The sequence below is a fragment of the Penicillium vulpinum genome, assembly GCF_028829585.1.
Source record: "Penicillium vulpinum strain IBT 29486 chromosome Unknown utg000004l_segment0_segment0, whole genome shotgun sequence".
NCBI classification, from domain to species: Eukaryota; Fungi; Ascomycota; class Eurotiomycetes; order Eurotiales; family Aspergillaceae; genus Penicillium; species Penicillium vulpinum.
In genome coordinates this window covers 1,693,508-1,714,751 of record NW_026643244.1, presented here as the reverse complement: position 1 = coordinate 1,714,751, position 21,244 = coordinate 1,693,508, and the positions used below count along the sequence as shown (strand labels likewise).

Sequence of the window (21,244 nt, the reverse complement as noted above, 5' to 3'; positions counted from 1 at the left end):
TGACTCTTACATTGCCCCGAGTCCAACCGGGGCGGTGCTTTCATTCCTTGCGCAATGTCCGCGAAGTCGCTAAAAACTGCTTTTAGCGATCGAAGTGACTCCGCCGTATCTCCATCACTTCCGTTAAGTACAGGTTGAGGAGAGCTCCCCTCTTTAGGGCCATTCGGTGTCCCACAAATTTTGCTTTGACCTGTTACAATGACGGAGAGACCGGGAATTCTGTCATTTCATTTCCGGGCTTTGATCCAGTTGCGTGGGGTGGTATCGGAGGCCCGGGAGAAAGTCTACATGGAAACACAGTGAGCGATTAAAACAGTCATGAAAGAGGGTATCATTGGTGCCATAGAATACATTTTATGCTATACTATACAAGCTATCCCATAATTAAATCCCGGAGAATCTTCTCTGCTTTAGGCGCCTCCACGCGGCCCTTTTCACCAGTGCGCATCATCTGTCCCACGAACCAACCCAGTTTACCAAGCTGATTCTTGCTGCGGATTTGCTCGGCCATCTGCGGGTTCAGGGCAATGACCGACTCCGCTAGCGCTATATACTCCTCCCGCGACAACGGCCGTAGCAGGAGATTCTCCTCCTCTAGTATTTGCGGCACTGGTCGATGGTCCCCGTCAAAGAGAATGGCCAGCACCTGTTTTGCTGTCGGGCCGGTGATAAGTTTCCGCTGCAGGTGGTCGATAAGATGGGCCAAGGACCGGGCTGGGACGATTTCTGCGTCCCATGGCCGGTCTGCCTTGGCCAAGAGACCGCCCAGCTCGTGCAAAACCCAGTTGCTTGCTACCCGCGCGAGACTGGAGCGCGTTTTGTCGTCTTGGTCTACTTGAAGAGAGCGGAGGATATCTACCACGTCGTAATAGTACTCGAGGCGGGCTCCGTTGTCTAGCTCGATGAGTGGTTTGGCATCCTCGATTGGCAGATTGAACTCAGATCCGATAAGCAGAGTAAGAAGTGTGTCTGGGGCTGTCGGAATAGAGTCTCTGAGACTGGAGAGCAGGTCCTCTCCAATGATCAGTGGTGGGATATCAGGGTCAGGCATGTAGCGGTAGTCGACTGAGCCCTCTTTGCCGCGAAGTCTGCGAGTTTCAGTGGTGCCGATCGTCCATCCACGTGTTTCTCCTTCAATGACACCGCCGCTCTCGAGCACCTCGATCTGACGGTTCTTCTCGGCAATGATGGCATCTTCTACCGCTTTGAAGCTGCTGAGGTTCTTAATTTCGGTACGCTGACCCAGCCCACTGATCCCATCGTACTGGTGTTGCCCGGGTGCTTCGCCTCGACGTCGGATCGAGACGTTGACATCTGCACGAAGACCGCCCATCTCCATTCCCGTGGTCACGGCCCCACACGATTGTACAATGGCTTGTAGTTTCCGAACGCATGCTGCGGCGGTTGCTGGAGTGTGGATTTGCGGCATGGTGATGATTTCGATAAGAGGATGGGACACGCGGTTGAAGTCGAGAAGTTGTGTCGATGGCGGGTATTCCTGGGATTTGGCTGTGTCCTGCTCTAGCTGGAGTTGTTTGATATCAATACGAACCCGTTCGCCGTCTTCTGGGGCGATTCCATCGTAATCGAATAGGTCAACATAGCCATTTCGCGCGAAGGGTTCTAGAGCGTATGTAAGTATATTTCTCGTTCGAGAAGGGACGGTACTTTACCATAGTATTGTGTGATTTGGTACCCCGCCGGTTGATCCTGGTAGAAGTAATGTTTCCGATCAAACCGACTGACTGGCTGTATCTCGCAGTTCAGTGCAATAGCAGCCCGGAGAGCTGGCAGGAGTGTTGCGATTTGGAATGCCTGTCTCAGATCAGCCCTAGCCCTATTCCACAGCTTCGTACGCCATGACACTAACCGGTTGGCTACCCGGGAACGCCAGATCGAATAGCGCCACGTTGGAATTGGGAGTTTCACTTGTCGACGTTGCTGCCCCTATTCAATTTATGAGACGATGACTCGTAGTGTCCGAGGTAAAGGCGTACTGACGGGAAAATAATTTGGTCTCTGTATCCAATTGCGCGTGGATCTCCACACCCACTGTCAGTTCCCATTCCTCTCTTGAAGCCTCCTCTGTTTCCTTGCGTTGTCTCTTGTGTGACCGAAGCGCTTTAGCTTCCTGCTTAAGCTGTTTGCGGAGGGGAACGCGATCTGCGGAGGCCGGCGGTTCGAGATAGCGGTTTGGCGCGGAAGAGAATTGGGCTTTAGGGTATAAAAGAGCTGGCTGAGTCAAGCGCCGAGCGCAAAGAGAGCGGAGCGTACCGCTGCCGATCCATGACCGAAGCATGGAGAGATTTGGACTCGGGTTGCGAGAGTGTTGAATCTTGAACGACGTGAACTTGCGGGAGAAGCTCGGGACTTGGCGATCTGCAGATCATTGGACTTCAGTCTCAAATCCACCATTTTCAAGTACATTATTATACCTCTACAATGCTTTAAAATTTTCAATAATAGATGATGATATTACAAATTTCTCTTAAGCCTATTTTAATTATATTAAGTTGAGATCTGAAGCCTTGTTAATCCTTATGCCGAGTCTGCGCTTAAAAGTCTACTAGTAAAGCTCCCAATCTCGTTCAATATAAAGTATTAGATTGTTCAAAGGTATAATTTCTCTGGAATGTTAGTCTATCAGTTAATGCTACTACGGTATAAGACTGTATAAGTCCTAGTATTCTGCTGTATACGTGAAAATAGCCTGGACGACTACTAGTATAATTTTATACCTACCAAGCTAGCGTCCACAGTAATTATATACATCGTCTCGATAAAAGTGTCAAATCTCATGCCACCCCTCGAACTAAATTACATTTTTTTCTCTAATAACATCTATTATTTCCCATACTACACAAGTTATATATTTTGTTTCTATTTCCCACATCCACCTATCATCCCAAGTACTCCACAGATCCTATCTGAGGGTAGCACTGTAGTAGAGACTGAGCCCCAAACTATGAATCATGGGTTTGATTGCTTCCTAGTCATTGGCATATGTGGTGATCTTAACTCACAGGAAAATGAAGAATATCAGTACACCTTATACACCTAGTAACTGGATTAAGTTGATCCAATCAAGGCCATAGTGCGGTCGATGAATCCAGTACCCTGCGTCGACATTCCCATTGATCGTGTGGAAGAAGGCGAAAAATAAATGCTCAGTGAGACATATTAAATCGGAGAGTAGATAGACCAATGTAATGCCCCTAGCACCATTTCCCAACCAAGTATAGTTTAATTGAGGGTAGAAAGAGAGAAAGACCAAAACAAGTACGATGTTGTTTTGGGTGAGCGATTCTGCCAATCTGGATATTATGGCTTTAGAGAAGAAGAACGTACAGTCCGATAATGCCTAGAAGCATGTTGCACTGTAGCCAGGCGTAATACGCATCAACAGGAACAATATAGAAAGAAAAGGAAGAGAGATAAGCCGAGCTAACCAACCATATAGTGGCTTGAAAAGTATCTTTTGGAATAGTCCAAGTAATCTTAGCTTGCTAGTAGCCCCTAGTAGGTGGTAATTACTAGCAGCAATTTAATAGTTAGTGAAAGGTACCAACCTGTCAAGTTGTTGGCTTTTCTGTACTAGGAGCGCCTATACTAATTGTGATTAGGCGCCCCTAGTCAAAAACTTTGAACAAATATGGTGTCATCTATTCACTTAATAGATGGATATGTAAGATATGGATATTCTAATAGCTATATAGGACCAGCTACATACCTAATACCTAATGTGTTATAAAATAGTAGTAATAACAAAATACTAGGCCCAGATAGGAAAGCCCCGCTCTAGAAAATGATATGTAGTCGCCCAACACGAGTCTGCATACAATATTAATGTTGTAGTTATATTGTATGTATGACATGAAGTAACTGAAAATTGTTATTCTAGATACAATGATATTTAAAATTATGAAATTATATATTAATCTTCATGTATAATTGCTGAATTGTTGATCATCTCACCTATCCTCTCACCTTCTACCTTATCAACTCGTACTCCCTACTCCTTACCACTGGACTGATATCAATACATTCTTGACTAGGCTTTATGCATGGAATATGGCAGATAAGTGGCGTTGGACAGAGTACTTACTGTTCACAATGCTGCATCACATTCCCCCGCTTCGCTAGACCGCCAGATGCAAGGAAGATCGACCAGCGCATAACTACATGTACATGTACATATTCCTTTCTAACTTCCTTCAGACGTACATGCGTTGTATATTACAAGGTCTGATTTGTTATCTCGCTTTGGCCCACACTGAAGTGTTTAGAATGCTCACCTCGGCAATTCCTTACCATTTTCCTATTTATCGAGTTCTTTGAATCGTAAGACGCCCTCTCGACAGGGATACAAGGAACCTCCTTGCGGCACTATTGTCATTGGTCGATCTAAATAAAGCCATCGGCGCTTCTAATTTGCTTCAGATTGTTCCCGGACTGCCTCGTGTGACGAATTGAAGGTCTCCATTTCGACAAGCATAACACGTTGGGCTCGTTTTTCACCAGCTGACGACCTATTTCCAACTTCGGAACTTTGGGGGCCGACGTTTCACTTTCTATAATAACATCTGACAACCTGAGGGCTCCTTGTTCCTTTTACATGGAGAATGTCTAAAGGAATTCGCGGGGAAATTGGAGATATACTATTTTTGCTTTTATCCCCTGGATTCCGCACCTTTTGACGACTCGACCTGAGACCTGGAATTCCACCCCTCCCCTAGGCTATGCCTCGGGTCTCTATACTCCTAATTCCAAATTTCACCACCGCGATTCATTTCATGTACTTTGTTTCTCATTTCCCTTTCTTTCCTTACAGGAATGACTTTTGATATTTATACTTGAAGAGGTATGAACCGGGTATTGATTCCGAAGTTCTCCGATCATGCCGGCCCAAAGTAGAAAGCCAAAAAGGGATGGAAGGAAGAAGACATATTCGTCGGTCCCCAACATTACAAGTGCGCAGGCTGGTCCTGTCTCGAGCTCTAAAACTGTCGAGAACAGTTCATCTTCACAACAGGGTAGTGGGTCACAAACCCTAAATGTACCTGCTGTTCTAGAAAAGCCACCACAGAAACCCGCAGAGCCGGAGAACAAGGTGCCTAATGTGTTTGAGTTCCTGGAAGAGAATGATGAATCGTCTTCAGCCTCATCCTCATCATCGTCATCATCAGAGTCTGAATCCGAATCTGACGAAGAGCCGGAGCCTCCACGTCCTATACAAACCACCACCAAGATCCAGTCTCCCAAGCCACGGGCAAATACCGTACCTCATGGAGTGTTGGTCTCAGGAGGCAATGCACCCCCGAAGAGAGTTACCCTATCACTTCCAGTGTTATCCAAAAGCCCAACTGAACCACGGAAGCCCGCATCACAGCCGGCGCCTCCTACAGGGAATCAGTTGGTCACCCGGAAGAAACAACCCACTAGAAAGCCGAGCCCGATCTCGACTGAGAACATCTCTCCAGGAAAGGGCCAACTAGAATTGTCCCGACCACAGACCTACCATGGCTCATCCAGAGACAGCGGTGTTGTACACAGACCACCGCTCCCACCATCTCCCCCAAGAAGTCCAGAAGATAGTCTTCACCGCACCACGCCGACAAAGAGACGAGACTCCAGCGCCTCGCAAGAGCCATCAGGATACGGTATTCTAGCTTCTCACCTAACCAAGTCCACCGCAGAAGAGAGCGGAGGCTTCCCTCCTCTATACCGACGCTTCGAGACCATCAACCACCGTGTCTTGCTTCACCTCCAAGACGAGATCTCCCAAATGGAAGAAGATCTCCACACGCTAGACGAGTATGAGGAAATGCATCGACTCAGCATAGCCGAGCAGGAAGGCACAAAGCCCTTGCCTGCTTCACGACGTCGGGACGTCCAGTCTCAGGCTTACTCGTCGTTGCATTACCGCCGCATGGATCTCATGAGCGTTTTGATCCAAAAGACCGAGCAATACAGTAAGTTCCTTCCTCCCACTTTCCATATTGTCATCCATCCACAAAGCAGATCCGCTGATCAGCACGCAGACAACGCCCTCAGTGCCTATAGCAAAGTCCTACAGATGCTCCCGCGGGCCTCGGAACAGGATATCACGGGCTATCGCAGCTGGATGAGAGATCACAAGCCCGTCGCTGGTGTCGAGACGCGGTTCCTAATCCACAATGAAGATCTGGTCTCGCTCACTCCGCGAATGGCGGCCTCTCCCGCTGCAGCACCCGCATACATCGCTATTGTCATTGCATCTGGTGCGCTCCTACTGCCATTGTTGGCGTTCAGCCTTATTACAGAGTTCTCCGGCCGTCTTGTCGTTGTGACGGTTGTTGGCGGCGCTGCGGCGGCTATTGCTGCGAATTATTCGGCCGGTACTGAGACGCTGATCGACTCGAAGGATGGCTGGCGCTGTGCTACAATGTATGAGTGCTTCGATTCTGTGGTGGCTGAAATTGAGACTGACTTTTACTTTTCTAGATACTTCGGTTTCATGGTTATAGCTGCTATGTTCATTCCATAGCCTCGAATGTTCTATTTACTCAACTTGGATCGTACATCAACTTACGACTTACGAATCTTTTTTCTATCTCTTGTGTTTCATTGACGATGAACCCTCTACGTCACTATGATTTTCTTTTTTGTCTTTTATGAAGGGAATATTGGAAGGGTACTCACTACTGGGCACAAGAAAGAGATGGCGTTCATTTTATGGGCGATCGCTTCAATAATTGGATAGGGCAGATAGACGAGTTTCTCGGGCCTGGCATATAATGGCCTATGAGCATTGGGCAGGGGATACATTTGACTGAGAGATGCTATAGCAGGACATGTGTTTTTATATAGGAAATTCTATCGAGCAATGTACTATTTACGATATATGATTTTAGGAACCCTTTGCAGGCTCTTGTCTCAAGATCTCTTTATGTCGAATCTCTGCATTGAAAAATATGAGGTATACTGGTATGCAGCATATTGATTAAATTGCACCAGGAGCGAAAAAAGAAGTAATTCTCCAAGCAAGACTTAGCTATATCGCAATGGCAGCCTTACACCTAGGCCGACCTGTCTTAGAAAAAAAACCATCCACGCCAATCGCTTAGTCCATAATACAACACCAAATAAAGAAGAGATCATACAAAGCCAGGGATCAAGAGGTTCATTAACAACACAGTTGGAGAGAAAAAAATTCGGAGACGCGGATCACGCCCAGAGCTCATAATACGACGCGAAAATAGAAAAGAGAAAAATGCAAAAATCAATAAAGTAGAAAGCCGATTGTAGAGGAATGCAATGTTGGAGCTTTGTCTCTCTTCAAAAAGCAAGCCGCATTTTGAAATTTGAACTTAACCCCTCATGCTCAAATCCACGCAAAGGTCAGGCCCTATGTCGAAAGGGGCGTGCCATTTTGTTTGCTTCCTGGTGTCATGCTGCCCTCTTGGGAAGCGCGGGCATCCAGCGGTTGAGGTGTTGAAGGACTGTGGCCTGTCTGTCGAGCTGCCAGTTGTGCCTTATTCCTGTCCATCAGCGCAGCTTGTTCGGCTGCACTACGAGAGTATGTGGCACTAGCGGCAGAGTTTGAGTAGCCAGCCTGTGAAGGAGTTTGGCTCGAGTATTGAACTCTCTGATTTGAGGTTGCAGTCGCATAGGGCGTACGCCCCTGTGGCGTGGCGTTGAATGTGCCTGGCTGCCTGGGCTGTGGTGTATAAGGCTGCGGAGAGACTTGGGCATACCCATTGGAAGCAGAACGCTGGTATTGAGGAGCCTGGGTGGCCTGGCTGTATTGCGGGTTGATTTGCGCGTATTGAGGAGCGTTGGCTGGGCGTTGGCTGGGTGTGCTTGGCGGACGACCCGCACCATAAGCATGCGTGTATGTAGTTGGCGCTGAGGGTTGCCGTGCGTGTTGCGGTGTGACCTGGAACCCGGGCTGAGGCGGAGCCCGTGTATTAGAAGCAAAAGCACGTTGATTGTATGCATTGTGAGAGCCTTGGTAATTACTAGGCCGTGAGGTAGCCGGTGTTGAAGTTCGATTTGCGGCACTGGCTGCTGCGATCAATGCTGCAGCCCTTTCTTGTGACAAAGTGAAGTCATCCTTTTCCATGGTACCATTATAGTCAGGAGTGTCTATCAAAATCTTTTGGCTGATATTCAACTCAGCGAGCCGATGACCATCCAATTTAGCAACTGCATAAGGTGGCAAGTTGCGGACGATTGCAGCAAGGCTTGCCTTGAGGGTATCATATACAAGGGCCTCGGCTTCAGAGGGCGTACTCACGTCGGCCAAATGAAGAGCAAGTGTTTCATTTGACTCGGGCACTTGTTGACCAGGTGGGAGGAGATCAGAAGGACTTTTGAGACTTCGAAGTCGCTGGTAGGAACTGAGAGTATCGAGCAAGTCGGAAACTTCCTCAAGCATTTGCTTGATCTCTTTTGATTCTGGGTCGACTTCACTACTCGGATCGGTTTCTGTGATGGCCCCAGCAAAGTCTTGGGCGTTGAATGACTCGACCATTTCATCTAGAATGCTCTCATCAAGTTCGCCAATGTTGCCAGGCTGGGCAGTTGGAGTGTAATTTTGTTTGACATCTCCTTCCCATGGAATCGACAGCAAGGTGTTCACGCGGTCCGCACCCCGTTGTCCCCACCATACCATATCCTTCGAATCCAGCTGTACAATCGCGCCGGAGCTGTCGTAAGAAGGAGCAAATGACGAGAAGACACCCTGGAAAGCAGATGAATCGGGGCCAGTCCAAAGGGCAGGATCGCCATGCCGTTGAACATTATCTGAATCTGTATGCTTTTCTACACGGTCCCAATAGGCAGGTGATGATGTGACTCCACCATATTGGAGCCATTGGGTTGAAGGCAGAGGTGCCAGGCAGTAGTTGCTACGCTCTCCCAAAAATGTTCTGACATCGAAAGTCGCGTCAAAGCGATCCGTCCATGTAGTCGAACTAGATCGGTGAGATCGTTTACGCGGAGGTTCCAGCTTTGTTAATGTTTCGCGTGGAGCGAAAACCTCCCCAAATGTCCGCTTTGATGGCTGAGACGCAGCATCAAGATTGTAAGGGATGACTTTGGTGGCTGTGATACCATTAGGCAGGGCAAGCTCACGCAGCTCCTCCTGCACTTCAACAAACTTCTCAGGCCCCGATTCGGACTGCAATGGCACCTTCACCGATTTTTGAAGACTTGAAAATAGTTGCTTGGGATTCGATGGATTTCCGAAGAGCGTTAGGGCGGGCTTATCCTCTCGCTGGCAGACATTGATCGCATGAAGCTCTGTTGACTCGTCGGTATCGTCTTCCATAGTCTCTGTTTTGACCTCGGGTTGGTTGACGAACGATTGGCCGATCAAGCTGTTCATATGTTTTTTGAATGCTGCGATCCGGTTGACCACCTCATTCAAAGGTGCCCCATCCTCTTTCACACCATTGGACTGAGTTTGATTGCGTTCAATTACAGCAGCTGATGCCCTTTCAATGTCGGAAAGGAATTCCTGTAATGTGTTGTATTTGCCCGAGGTGACGCGTGTTTGAATGTTGGAGGTTTCTGGATCGCCAGAAACCTTTGCGCGCTTCGTTCGAGGCTTAGCGTTTGTATTTGGGAAGGGGCAAGAGAGGAGTTGGAGTTCAGTGTCATGCCTGGTGCTTGTCAGTATAATAATAAGAACCATATAATTTCATCATTGCTTACTTTAGTAAGAGCTCAACCAAGCTGCGAAGAGTTTCATGGAGATTTGCTCGATCGCGCGAGGTAGTGGCATTTGAATCAGTGCTCGGTTTGTCGTCCTGAGTGGAGCGCTTCCGTTTTCCAGTGGTTGCAATAGTAGCAGGGTCGGGATGAGGTTCCCCATTTGTGGCGGACATGGGGGTTGTGTCTCCAGCTTCGTCGGCGCTCATGGTTGCGAAGTCGCGCCGAGGTCAAGGTTGATACTTGCTTTGACGCGGTCCCCTCCAATGCAATAGATGGGGGGTCCACAAATCAGAAGTTTGAAAGTAAAGATTGGTAAGACGCGATCGAGGAAATAAATGTTTGCTGGCGATTTAATGTTGAGGTTGATACTTGGTTCGGAAAGCAAGAGTCTAAGAAACCTCGATGGTAGGGCGTCAAAGCGAATCCTTAGAGAAGATGGGGATCGCGAAGAGCGAGGGGGAAGATAAAACCTTCACGTCACCACAATAAAAGAGGTAAATATGAGGCAGATATAATTCTCAAAAGAGACCAAGGAGTTAGGACAATGATCAATGCAATAGGCAACCCTCGAACAAATCGGTCAAGTGGTCTCTTTTTTTCTGTCTAGAGAGAACGTTCACTGGGTTGCGCTTTTCGGAATGGCGCGCCTTCTGACGATCAGTCACGTGACCCAATTTTCTGCCGCGCGATTTGTTGTATTTTTCGGACTTGAGACTTGACTTCTCTCATCTTCGGAGACAATTACATCTTTGAGCCTATTGAATGGGTCTGTGGCGTTCAGGCACTTTCACCCATGACTACGTTCATGGATGTCATCAGTTTTCAAGTATGCCCGAAGCCTTTCGGGAGTATCGCGGCTAAGAGCAGACCTGCTCAATAGTCGTTTATATAAGGTGATTTTTTTTGAGTCCCCCCATTGATGGATACTGTGCTGAAATCATGGTACCAAGTTTCCTGTACATTATTCGCGCAATTCCCTGCCTGGCCTTAGCCCAGGCAGCTTCCGTTCGTTTCAGTCCACTGCGTTCCTCAATGTGCCCGAGTCGCCTACAATCGACACTCAACCCTCACAGCTTGATGATTACTTCAACCAAAAGCGGCCAGAATCCTCACTCGACGAACAATGCGCAGCAGTACCACAAGACGCAGTTAATAGCTTAGCTGGAAAGAAAAAGCTTGAAAAGACCCCCGGCATCAGAGTGAAACCGAAGCCCGCCGAATATCTCTCCAAAGCTTTGCGAAACGCTGGCTACGCCCTTGGATACGATGGCCAATCAGCTGGGCTTGATCGGGCTCACTTCAAATACGCAAACCAAACACAGAATGAGTTGAAGACAGTTGGTCGACCAAGAAAGCCGTCACTGCCGGTTATTCTTGGGGAGTATATACGAGAGGTGGATTCAGTGCTTTCATCTGCGTCAGATAAGCGTACGGAGAAGGATTTGGATGCAGCTCTCCAGACAGTATTCAGAAACACAAGTCATAATTACTTGTCATCGCGTGGCTATGATGCCGCCGATGTGACTGCTTGGGCTTGGATCATGAAGAGCCAGGATCCCCACGAGGCAATGGTGCGGCTGTTCTCGATCGAAACCGAAAGAGCCAAGTCTGGTGCTACTAGTCCAAACATTCCACCTTTTATCCCACTCTATATTTTGAGACAACAAAACCTCGACGCTCACACGTTCCGTTTGCTCTTGATCCACTCTTTACATCTCATGAGCGGACATACCTTCCCCATCACTCAAACTCCTATCAAGGTTGCCGAACATGATCTTGAGCTATCTCCCGAGGACTTCCGCCCTCAAATCGATTCTGGAACCTGCATGATTCTGGTAGTTCGCCTAATCCGTCATGCTCGGCGCGTGTGGCCGCAATCGCTTCTCACTATTGCACGCGCGTTTGCCCGCTTCCTCTCAGTCCCAAGGGCAGACAACACCGAGAGATCGGTTTTGGCGACTCAACATGATGATCGCGTCAAAACCGTCAAATTTAATGATTGTCTCTGGTTACTTTCCATACCGTCCAACATTGCTCCTTACCGCTCAACATATATCCAACAACAAGCGCAATTTGAGCTTCTTCGAGCCATGGCCACCCACAAGCCCGTCCTACCCGTCACAAGAAAAGGATATCGAGCAGTTGTTGCGGTTCAGCTGGCCCATAAGAAAACGTTTGAAGAGCGCCAGTCTGCTGAACTGAAAGCTCCATCATGGCCTCCGTGGAAGGAAGAGAAACTGGGAATTGATTCCCAGCGCGGCAATGAAGGGATGTTCAGCCGTGCGATGCAGGTACTTTCGCAAATGAAAGATGCCGGCTATTCTCATCGTCTTTGGGAGGACATATCCTCGATTTTGGCGGGTTGGGACACAGATCATAGCCCTACAGTGCAGACGAGGGCTATGATGCGTCGCCCACAAGCTTTGCCGGACGGACATGGATCCAAGTCGAATCATCATGAAATGTGGGTTGCTCGCATTCGAGCAACGAGGACTGTCCGTGAGGCCTGGGCGTGCTTTCTCTCCTATCAGGACCATGGACTGCCTCCGAAGGGTGCCATTTACGCTGCCATGGCCGAAAAGTTAATTTACCGACGGAACGCTATAGAACGCGAGTTTGACCAAATGAGTCATGCTCTACCAGGCGATGGCCGCGAAGTTCACCCCGAACCGGCTTCTGCTCGTGACATTATCTACGTGGCCACAGAACCACCTACCGTGGATGAGTTCCTTGATCAGATGTGCGCACAGGGGCTTCGGCCTTCTGGCAGATTCCTCAGCCTACTACTTCAATCGGCTCCTTCTCTACGTTCGGGATTGCACTATCTCCAATGCAGTGGCCTGACAAATTCCCAAATTGAGGTGCTCTCCGTTGTGCGGAGCGAGTCCCACAAATACCACAGCTTGGACCTCAAGGATTTCCATGAATTGCCGGACTTGGTATTTGCATCGTTCATCAAGTTTTTATGCACACATTCAGATATTGCCAATTTGGATGTCAGCAATCGTAATATTCTCTCAGCGGATCGTTTCCCGGCCTTGATAGCCGCTGACTGCTCGATCGGTGCCAAAGTGGACCTCGTCGCATATTCTCAGGAACATCCAGGAAACCAGCATCACCCAAGGGCTTTATGGCATGCGATCCAATTGACAAAATTGCGATGTGCTCCCTACACCCCGGCCTGGACCCACATTCTATTTGCCCTGACCCGTGAGCGCCTGGCTGGGTATTATGGTGCAAGAAGCCGAAGTCTTCAGCGCATACTGGCATGGCACCAGGCTCTCAGAGCATTGAGTTGGATGCGGCAGCGTGATGTCGAACTTGGCGAAGAGGGATTCCGCATTTTATGTGTGACGTTTACAAAAGCCATTGATGCTGCCCTCAGACACCCTGGCACTACCGAACAAAGCTTTATGTTGATTCATAAAGCTCGTATTCGTCGTCTCAAGGCGAAAAAAGAAGGCGATGACGATGTTGACGCTTTGATGCAGCACGCGCTGCACGTCTTGAAGCGTCAGTTTGATCATCTTGTTCTCCCAGCCTCCAAAACCTCGGAGCATGCGGAACGAAGTGTCTTTGCCGCAGAAATCGCTTCTGACACAAATCCCAATGTTCCCTCGATGCTGCAAATACCATCACCTGCTACGCTACATGCCTTTGTTCGGGCTCTGGGGTCTGTAGGAGATGATGAAGGGTTGTTACATCTGCTGCACTGGATGAGTCGGTCAGCTGATCTGCTCAAGGAAGCTGCAGATGAACATGCAAACGGTGGCAAAATGATGCGTCGAACCTTTGTGGCGATCAGGGTGTTTTTGGAGCGACGACAGCAACGGATTGACACTCGGGTACCATCGGACCTGATCGTGGAGGCATACGACCTTATCAGCCGGACAGGCTGGGACTGGCCGAGTGATGCGGAGGTTACAGAATACTGTCAGTGACTGTGTATATAATATTGTAGTTTTAGAGGACTTTTGTCAATGTACATGATACCCCATATATCTCATTCATCTTTTTGTCGGTAATCGTCGGCATCACAGCTTTCCCCACACCCGAGCTCCGAAAACAAGTTCCACCTGAGAAATTTCCCGCGCATCAATCTTCTCTTATTTCAATATCACGGTCGAGTGTAATCCCACTCGATCTTTGAATTGTCACCTGCACAATGGTAGCCATCATGTCATCACGCCTCGTCCGCCTCTCCGCACCCCTCGCCCACCTCCGGGCGACCGCCGTGCCTACCCGGGTTTTCATCTCACGCTATAGCACCAGTACAGAAGAAGACATTATCAAGACCCAGCAGATCCCCGCCCCGGGCTCGGGGCATGTGCGCGTGTTGCAGTTGAACCGACCCAAAGCTCGCAACGCGATCTCAACCCAATTACTCGACGCGCTCTCGAAACATGTGGACGCTATCGCCGCCGAAAAAGGCAACGGGCCAACCCGGGCATTAGTTATAGCTAGTAGTGCAGATGCAGCATTCTGCGCGGGCGCAGACCTGAAGGAACGCGCCAACATGAGCATGGCCGAGTGAGAGACAACCCCATACCCGGTGCCCAGCGCCCCGGGCTTGAAACACGAATCTACGCGAACATATGCAGCTAACTACTCAACGCGATCCAGAACCGAAGATTTCCTCCTCAAACTCCGCTCCACCTTCAAAAACCTCGCCTCACTCCAAATCCCCACTATCTCCGCCGTGTCCTCTATGGCCCTCGGCGGCGGTCTCGAGCTCGCCCTGTGCACAACCCTACGCGTTTTCGCTTCATCCAGCGTCGTCGGCCTCCCCGAAACACGTCTCGCTATTATCCCCGGCGCCGGCGGCACATACCGACTGCCTTTGATTGTTGGTGTGAACCGCGCCCGAGACATGATCCTCACCGGGCGCCGGGTCACTGGACCCGAGGCTTACTTCATTGGACTCTGTGACCGGCTTGTAGAGGTGCTGCCTGAGGAGGAGACGCAGGAGGGTGCTGCGCGCGAACGTGTTCTGCGGGAGAGTATCAAACTCGCTCTGGATATCTGTGAAGGTGGTCCCATTGCTATCAAGATGGCGATGCAGGCTGTTGAGGCTCATGCTCTTGGTGAGCGGGCGGAGAATGCGGCGTATGAGGGGGTCATTGAGACTGATGATCGCTATGAGGCGCTGCGCGCCTTTGTTGAGAAGCGGAAGCCGGCGTTCCGTGGGAGGTAATGTAGAAAAAGGTGATCTATCTAGGTAACTATATATCAAAATGATCTATCCTATAATTCCATGTATTTTTATGTGCAGATTCCTCCTATTGGTAGCCCAGAATAAGCAAAACTGACATAGCCAGGCTGAGTAGAACTATAGTAGAACTACATATGTACTTAGGTACTTAATGTAAAATGGTATTTTGGTACTAAGACATCATGTGGACATGCCTTGTTTGGTCATGAGGCTCCAATACCGGTAAAAAGTACATAGATCTTCTCTCATAAAACAACCTTGGAATGATCCAGTGTAAATAGTAAATAGTGTATATACCATAGAATATAGACAGCCCTAATTGGATCTGATATCTTTTATCTCCATATGGATGTGCCCTAAACTTCTGCCTGTCGATCCTCGTTATAGTTCTATGAATATATCTTACTCTGAACATAAATAGGCTACAGCTATGTATAGACCGTCTCAATGAGATTACAAGGACATCACATAAAAAAACTGCCAAAATTAGTCATGTTTTATTTCCCATGGTTCTATGTGACTCATTGGCTACTATACTAGGATGTTGTAAGGCAGCACTCCGAAAAAGTACAAGGCACACTGATGCCATGATATAATGCATGTATCTATGAATAACGGCAACTCGAGGTCTGACCTCGGGAGTGGCACGGTACCTGGCAAGTTACCCGAACAAGGCTGTGCAAGGAACCCCGGGTTAAACTACCAATAAGCAAAACAACCTGGGAAAAGAAAAACAAGGGAAAGCACAAATGTAATATTTGCCCCGGGATTCAAAACCGATGCTGAAATCCCATGGACTAAAATAGTCCGGGTGACCTGGGTCAGTCACCCTAGTTACCCCAGTCACCCTCACCTCAGTCACCTGGATTATATGTTTATAAAAAGCAAAGCTCCTGATTCTTGACTCCTTTTTTTTTTCTCAACTATGCTATGGCAATAGCATCTTGACTCTGCTTTAGTCCCATCCATTGCCATGTCTAAGCCCCGTATTGTCGATCCAAAGGCCATCAAGGCCTTTGGCTTGACGCAAATCTATACCCCGCGCGATAATCCAACGATCGATATCGTCTTCGTTCACGGTCTCAACGGCCATCCTCACGACTCTTGGACTAGCAAAACTACTGGTTGCTTCTGGCCTACTGACCTTCTCCCGGACGTGCTTGCCTCGCAGTGTCCCCGCATTCTCACTTATGGCTACAATGCCAACGTCACTGCCTTCACAGACGGAGCTTCGCGTGATTCTGTCGTCAGCCATGCAGAGACTCTTGCATCCAGTCTCGCTGCTAATCGAAATGTAGGTTGGCGTCTCGTTTTTCGCTTCGATTGCTCTTTTGATATCTTCTGAAACTTCAAGAACTGACCTGATTTCTAATATAGCTGCGAGACTGCTCCAATCGTCCGATCGTTTTCATATGTCACTCGCTGGGGGGCCTGATTGTGAAACGCGCCTTGATATACTCTCGTAGTCTCTCGAGTGAGAAGACCGAGCATCTACGCTCCGTCTATGTTTCGACTTTTGGCATCCTCTTCCTCGGTACACCTCACAATGGATCTGACATTGCAAAATGGGGTATGCTATTGCAAAAAATCTGTAATGCTGTGCTCCCGAAGAAGTTCATGGAAGCGTCTCCGCAGCTTGTCAAAGCTCTGCGGACCAACAATGAAACCTTGCAGAACATTAACAGTCTATTCGTTGATATCATGGGCCGGTTCCACATCTACTTCTTCCATGAAACAAGGTCCACCGATATGCATGGTACCCGCGAAGTGATCGTCGACGAGCACTCAGCCGCACCATACATGGAGGGTGTTGAGAGGGCGGGTATCGAGGCTGACCACAGTCATATGTGCAAGTTTGACGATGACAATGCGGCGGGCTATGAGGTTGTCGCGGAGGCGATTCTCCGGTACTCACGCCAGGCTCCTGCTGTGATTACGGATCGCTGGATGGAAGAGAGGAAAGCCCGCACCCAGGAAAAGAAGGCTAAGGCTAGGGAAATCTATGACGGTACGTCTTTCTCAAAACTAGCACCCTTTTGGTATGATTCTTCTTTTTTCACATGCTAACTATTACAGCAAGAATAGATGATCCGGCAAATCGAAGCATGCCTGATTTGAACGAAACAGGTAGGACTTCATACCTTCTCCCTGCACCGGAAGTGGCTGTCACGTTGAGAGACTATGAGATTGAGGAGCCTCCTGTTTGATGCTATTTTCCAGCGAGCCCCGTTTGCTTTTGGCCTTTAATTTTATTCTGCTTTTGCTTCGAGCTCGGTTTGCTCATGTCTATCCCAATACTTGTCTATGATCCCCTGACCATTCGTTACCGAGCTAAGGGGCCTAATATTTTTGCAAATCCACTTTATTCTTTCTGATACAATTTGCAGTGTGATATATCTTTTTGTACTGCGATTGTTCGTCCTGTCAGGGAGGCTCCCATCTCATGTCCTCAAACTAGCCGACCTTCACTCTTCTCAATATGAGAATTATGACATTTGTTATAGCCACACTGGCTGACTTCTTCATAGGCCAATCCGTATATCTGCCGCGCTCTCCTGCGACAGAAGGTCGGAATTCCCCAGTGTCTGATCTGGGAAACAGTCAGCTTCTCCAAATACCCCAGTATTCCACCAAGGATTCGGCCCTATTTGTGGCACCTGCGGGGTTTCATCCTAATGCTACCTTTTTTGGAATGGAGAAAGAACTTGAAGTGTTACATAACCGCTTGTTCAGGGCCAAGGCGCGTCCAGAAAAGACAATGGCCGTACTGATCTCGGGCGGTCCAGGCTCCGGCAAGACACATCTAGCACGGCAGTACGTATTCACTCGGCGTGACTGCTACCCAGGAGGCATATTTTGGATTGACGCCAAGTCCCGCGAATCGACGTACAAGTCCTTTTGGGAGATTGCACAAGCAGCCACGCTAATTGAACAGAAAGTGACCGGAAACCCTGAGTATCACGAGACTCAAAAGTACGTGGATGCAGTCCGTAATTGGCTTCAGACACGCAAAGATTGGCTCCTCGTTTTCGACGGTGTCACCTTCGACTGCGATGACGATATTAATAAGTTCAGGGAGGTTTTGCCGTGGAGCCAGCAGTGCAGTATTATATACACCTCGGTTGATACAACACTGCGCAAAAAGCAGCGACTGTACGAGCCATATTGCCTGATGATCTCGCGGCTGAAAGTGGAAGACGCTTGCAATCTTCTGTTCAAGGATCTTGGGATTATGCGAGCGACACCCGAGCAAATCTCGAAGGCTATCCGGATAGTTGAGCACTATGAATGTCTGCCTTTGGCAATCCATGCAATTGGCCACCGCCTCAATGCAACGGGTAAACCGATTGAAAAGTATCATGTCAAATCCCAGGTGACGGACAAGAAGCTCGCAGAGCCTTTCTTGATCATCATGAATGATTTGTTTCGATTGCAGCAAAAGCAGGCGTTGCACTTGATTAATCTTCTCTCATTTCTTGGCCACCAGGTGCCAGTGGGCCTTCTGAGCCTCGGTCGAGCGGCTATGGCAGCTGCCAATTTGGAGATTCAGACCAGTGCCCAAGCTGGAGAAGATCCTGATCTCGATACCACACTTGGGACTCTCATTCACTATGGGTTGGTTGAACGGATTTCAGATGCCAACCTTTTCCAGCAAGGATTATCTGTGCTTCGTTTTGAGGGTGATCAGATGAGCTCTGATGTGAAGACTGTCCCGGAACTCTCAGATTCCCTAACAGAGAGCAGCCAAGACGAATTTTTCTCTATTTACCGTCATGAATCAGTGGTTGACGTAGTCAAGATCCACAGTGTGGTGCAGGGGTTCTGTCGCGATGAGCTCCGCATCAGGGACGAGGAGAACAAAGGCAGTATGAGCAAGAATGATCCTGGTTACTTTAATACTTGGTTGATTGTTGCCACTCGTTTTCTCATCACGTCTTACGAAGCTGCTAGGGAGCGGATGGCTCATTACGAAGACTGTGGCCTTGTCCGGGACCACCGAGAGTACGAAACTCACGCTTTACGACTGCTTGAGCTCTTCCCAAAGAAAGCGGCAATCAATAGCCATCCACTAATCGTTCGCGAAACGCGAGAGAATTTGCGACAATTGACGAAGTTCATAGGCATGCAAATAGAGCACATGTCTCCAAGCTCATCACACCACTCTATACGGCATCAAAAGTCGGTTTTCGATAGGTCAAGCAGCTCGTCATCATCCTTTCGCGATTCGTCAGCCGATGAAGGTCTATCGCGCCGGTCTACATTCAACTGGAGTGAGCTCGGGTCACCTCGAGCGGAATCTCCCGAAGAGATCACCATGCCACATCCTAAGTTCAGATTAGAGCTTTTCCCACCACATATATTCAGAGAAGCCGGGTATGAATCTGAAGAGGGCTATGAAACGGACGGCGAAGATAAGGAAGCAATTCAAGTCTCTCCGGCCATGTCACAAATGAGCCAAGCCACGGACAAACCGAGCAAGATACCTCCCTCATCGACTCCTCCACCAAACACTGGCTTATCGGAGTGGCAAGTAGTCAACAGACGCTCAAGGCCCAGGTTAAATAAAGGGAACCAGATAAACAGGTGGAAAAAAGGTCCTCGTCGCGTTAGAGATACCAAGGTCGACACTCCGCTGGTCAAACTGTCCGATATTCAAGGAAGAGGATCATCAAGCCGCACAGCCGCTGTCGAAACAAGGAGCTCTTTGATGTCGGCTTCAGAGGCCGAACAAGCATTAGATGCAGTGCGTCGGTCTAGCAACTCTCAATCGTTTGCCGACGCTCCGCATCCTACAATCACTTCTCCACCAGCAAACAAAGAGAACATGCCGACGTATGCGACTGTTGCCACTCGACGAATGTTAGAGGTAGACTCTACAGCGAGACGTCCATCATCGTTTTCCACTTTGCAGGCTTTGGATCTAGGTAGCGGGTTGCATTCAAATGGTGGCTTGCAGATGACACCGTCCACCGAGTCCCTCGACAGTCAAGCGGGCTATAACTTTACGTCCCCGCTATCTCAGGATGTGACTGGAGAATTAATGACAGAGCCTCTGAGCCGGACAACCTACAGTGAGCCTGAGTTTGATAGGCCCAATTACCACCAAGGAGGAGATTTAGATACTGCGCCCGGATCCCGGGCTCCCTCTCGCAGTCCCTCTCGGCGTGGTTCGCTGGCACATCTGGAGGTCCCACGAAGTCTATCTGCAAGCGTGCCAACCCTCACTCCATATACACCACCGTTCCCATACGATGAGGACATCTCCGTCGCCTTTTCAAGCCGCAGAAGACCCTCTCAATTAGCATCGGGCTCAATAACAGCTTCAGATGACCTCAGACCTTATCCCATTTCTCACCCATCTGCGATTATGCCTGGCGCATTGTCATCGTCTAATGCCAGCACACATATAGGCTCAGCCCCAGAGCGCTCCACCCCTGGGCCAATGTCACGTAATTCTTCCGGATACTCCCATCAATCGTGGGCGACAGAGCCCGTGCGGTATCCCCCACGGTTCTCGCCAACTCCAAGTTTTCAGCAAGGCTCCGTAATGATTCCAAGTCCACCGCTGAGCATGCAGCATCAACAGCAAATGTCTGCCGGGACCGGTAGCTGGACAAATGAATCGCCTCCTGCAGGCAGTGCTCTCCAGTCAGATCCCAACTACCCCAGTCCGCCCATGTCATCACATGGACAGTTCAGCTCAATGGATGAGCGACTGAAGTATTCCAACCAGGGCTGGAACCCGGAGACTGATCCAGTGCGGTATTTGTACTTTGGCGGACACCGCGTTGATGTGCGAGATGCACGACATCGACTCCATGGAGTTACCCGGCTGATGCCCCGGCAGCCCCAGCAGTATCAACTATACCATCCGAATTTGTCGGGTCCTTTGATTCAACACGATGGTCAGGTCTATGGGCCTGCACCCCGGCAAGCGGTGTATGGGACTCGTACGCGCAGTGGGAGCTCTCCTACGCGTCTTGATTATGATGGCTTTGGTATGCGGTTCCCATGATGGTGATATATTTTATTATTGGCGTTCTGGACTTGGTTTTCATTCAATGTTGTTTTTATTATTATTGGTTTCGGTTCCTTTGCATTGCATACAAGGTTGTTATTTTGGTGCATTCATACTTTTTCTATTTGCTTATCCTGCATCCTTTTGTTTTTGCATAGGCGGTTGTTTGATGAGGCCTGGGCGATACCCAAAAGTATGGTGTTAATTGAAGTTGAGAGTCGGTTGACTAAAACTATATAATTTAGAGGAGCTTCAACAGAAGGCTTGATGGACTAAACGTTCTCAATAAAAGTCCATTCAAGATTTCAAGCTTA

The 21,244-nt window shown here is 48.8% G+C and overlaps 6 protein-coding genes across 6 annotated transcripts; 4 read left to right on the top strand and 2 right to left on the bottom strand.

The window, feature by feature from the left end:
- Positions 1–373: 373 nt before the first annotated feature.
- Positions 374–2,299, bottom strand: N7479_009202 (glutamyl-tRNA(Gln) amidotransferase subunit PET112; the record flags this gene model as incomplete). Its single annotated transcript, XM_057256895.1, has 4 exons — positions 374–1,623; positions 1,674–1,815; positions 1,871–1,947; positions 2,002–2,299. The coding sequence occupies 4 exons, from the start codon at positions 2,297–2,299 to the stop codon at positions 374–376; spliced, it is 1,767 nt and encodes a 588-aa protein (XP_057104353.1).
- Positions 2,300–4,897: 2,598 nt separating this feature from the next.
- Positions 4,898–6,526, top strand: N7479_009201 (uncharacterized protein; the record flags this gene model as incomplete). The annotated part of the gene is made up of 1 exon (XM_057256894.1): positions 4,898–6,526. The coding sequence occupies one exon, from the start codon at positions 4,898–4,900 to the stop codon at positions 6,524–6,526; it is 1,629 nt and encodes a 542-aa protein (XP_057104352.1).
- Positions 6,527–7,387: 861 nt separating this feature from the next.
- N7479_009200 (uncharacterized protein) lies at positions 7,388–9,905 on the bottom strand (the record flags this gene model as incomplete). The annotated part of the gene is made up of 2 exons (XM_057256893.1): positions 7,388–9,647; positions 9,700–9,905. The coding sequence occupies 2 exons, from the start codon at positions 9,903–9,905 to the stop codon at positions 7,388–7,390; spliced, it is 2,466 nt and encodes an 821-aa protein (XP_057104351.1).
- A 587-nt stretch (positions 9,906–10,492) lies between these two features.
- N7479_009199 (uncharacterized protein) lies at positions 10,493–13,640 on the top strand (the record flags this gene model as incomplete). The annotated part of the gene is made up of 2 exons (XM_057256892.1): positions 10,493–10,525; positions 10,650–13,640. 2 exons carry the CDS (start codon positions 10,493–10,495, stop codon positions 13,638–13,640), a joined length of 3,024 nt encoding a protein of 1,007 aa, XP_057104350.1.
- A 236-nt stretch (positions 13,641–13,876) lies between these two features.
- On the top strand, positions 13,877–14,893 carry N7479_009198 (putative mitochondrial methylglutaconyl-CoA hydratase (Auh); the record flags this gene model as incomplete). The annotated part of the gene is made up of 2 exons (XM_057256891.1): positions 13,877–14,229; positions 14,323–14,893. 2 exons carry the CDS (start codon positions 13,877–13,879, stop codon positions 14,891–14,893), a joined length of 924 nt encoding a protein of 307 aa, XP_057104349.1.
- Positions 14,894–15,884: 991 nt separating this feature from the next.
- Positions 15,885–20,927, top strand: N7479_009197 (uncharacterized protein; the record flags this gene model as incomplete). Its single annotated transcript, XM_057256890.1, has 4 exons — positions 15,885–16,205; positions 16,289–16,919; positions 16,988–17,038; positions 17,416–20,927. 4 exons carry the CDS (start codon positions 15,885–15,887, stop codon positions 20,925–20,927), a joined length of 4,515 nt encoding a protein of 1,504 aa, XP_057104348.1.
- Positions 20,928–21,244: the final 317 nt, after the last annotated feature.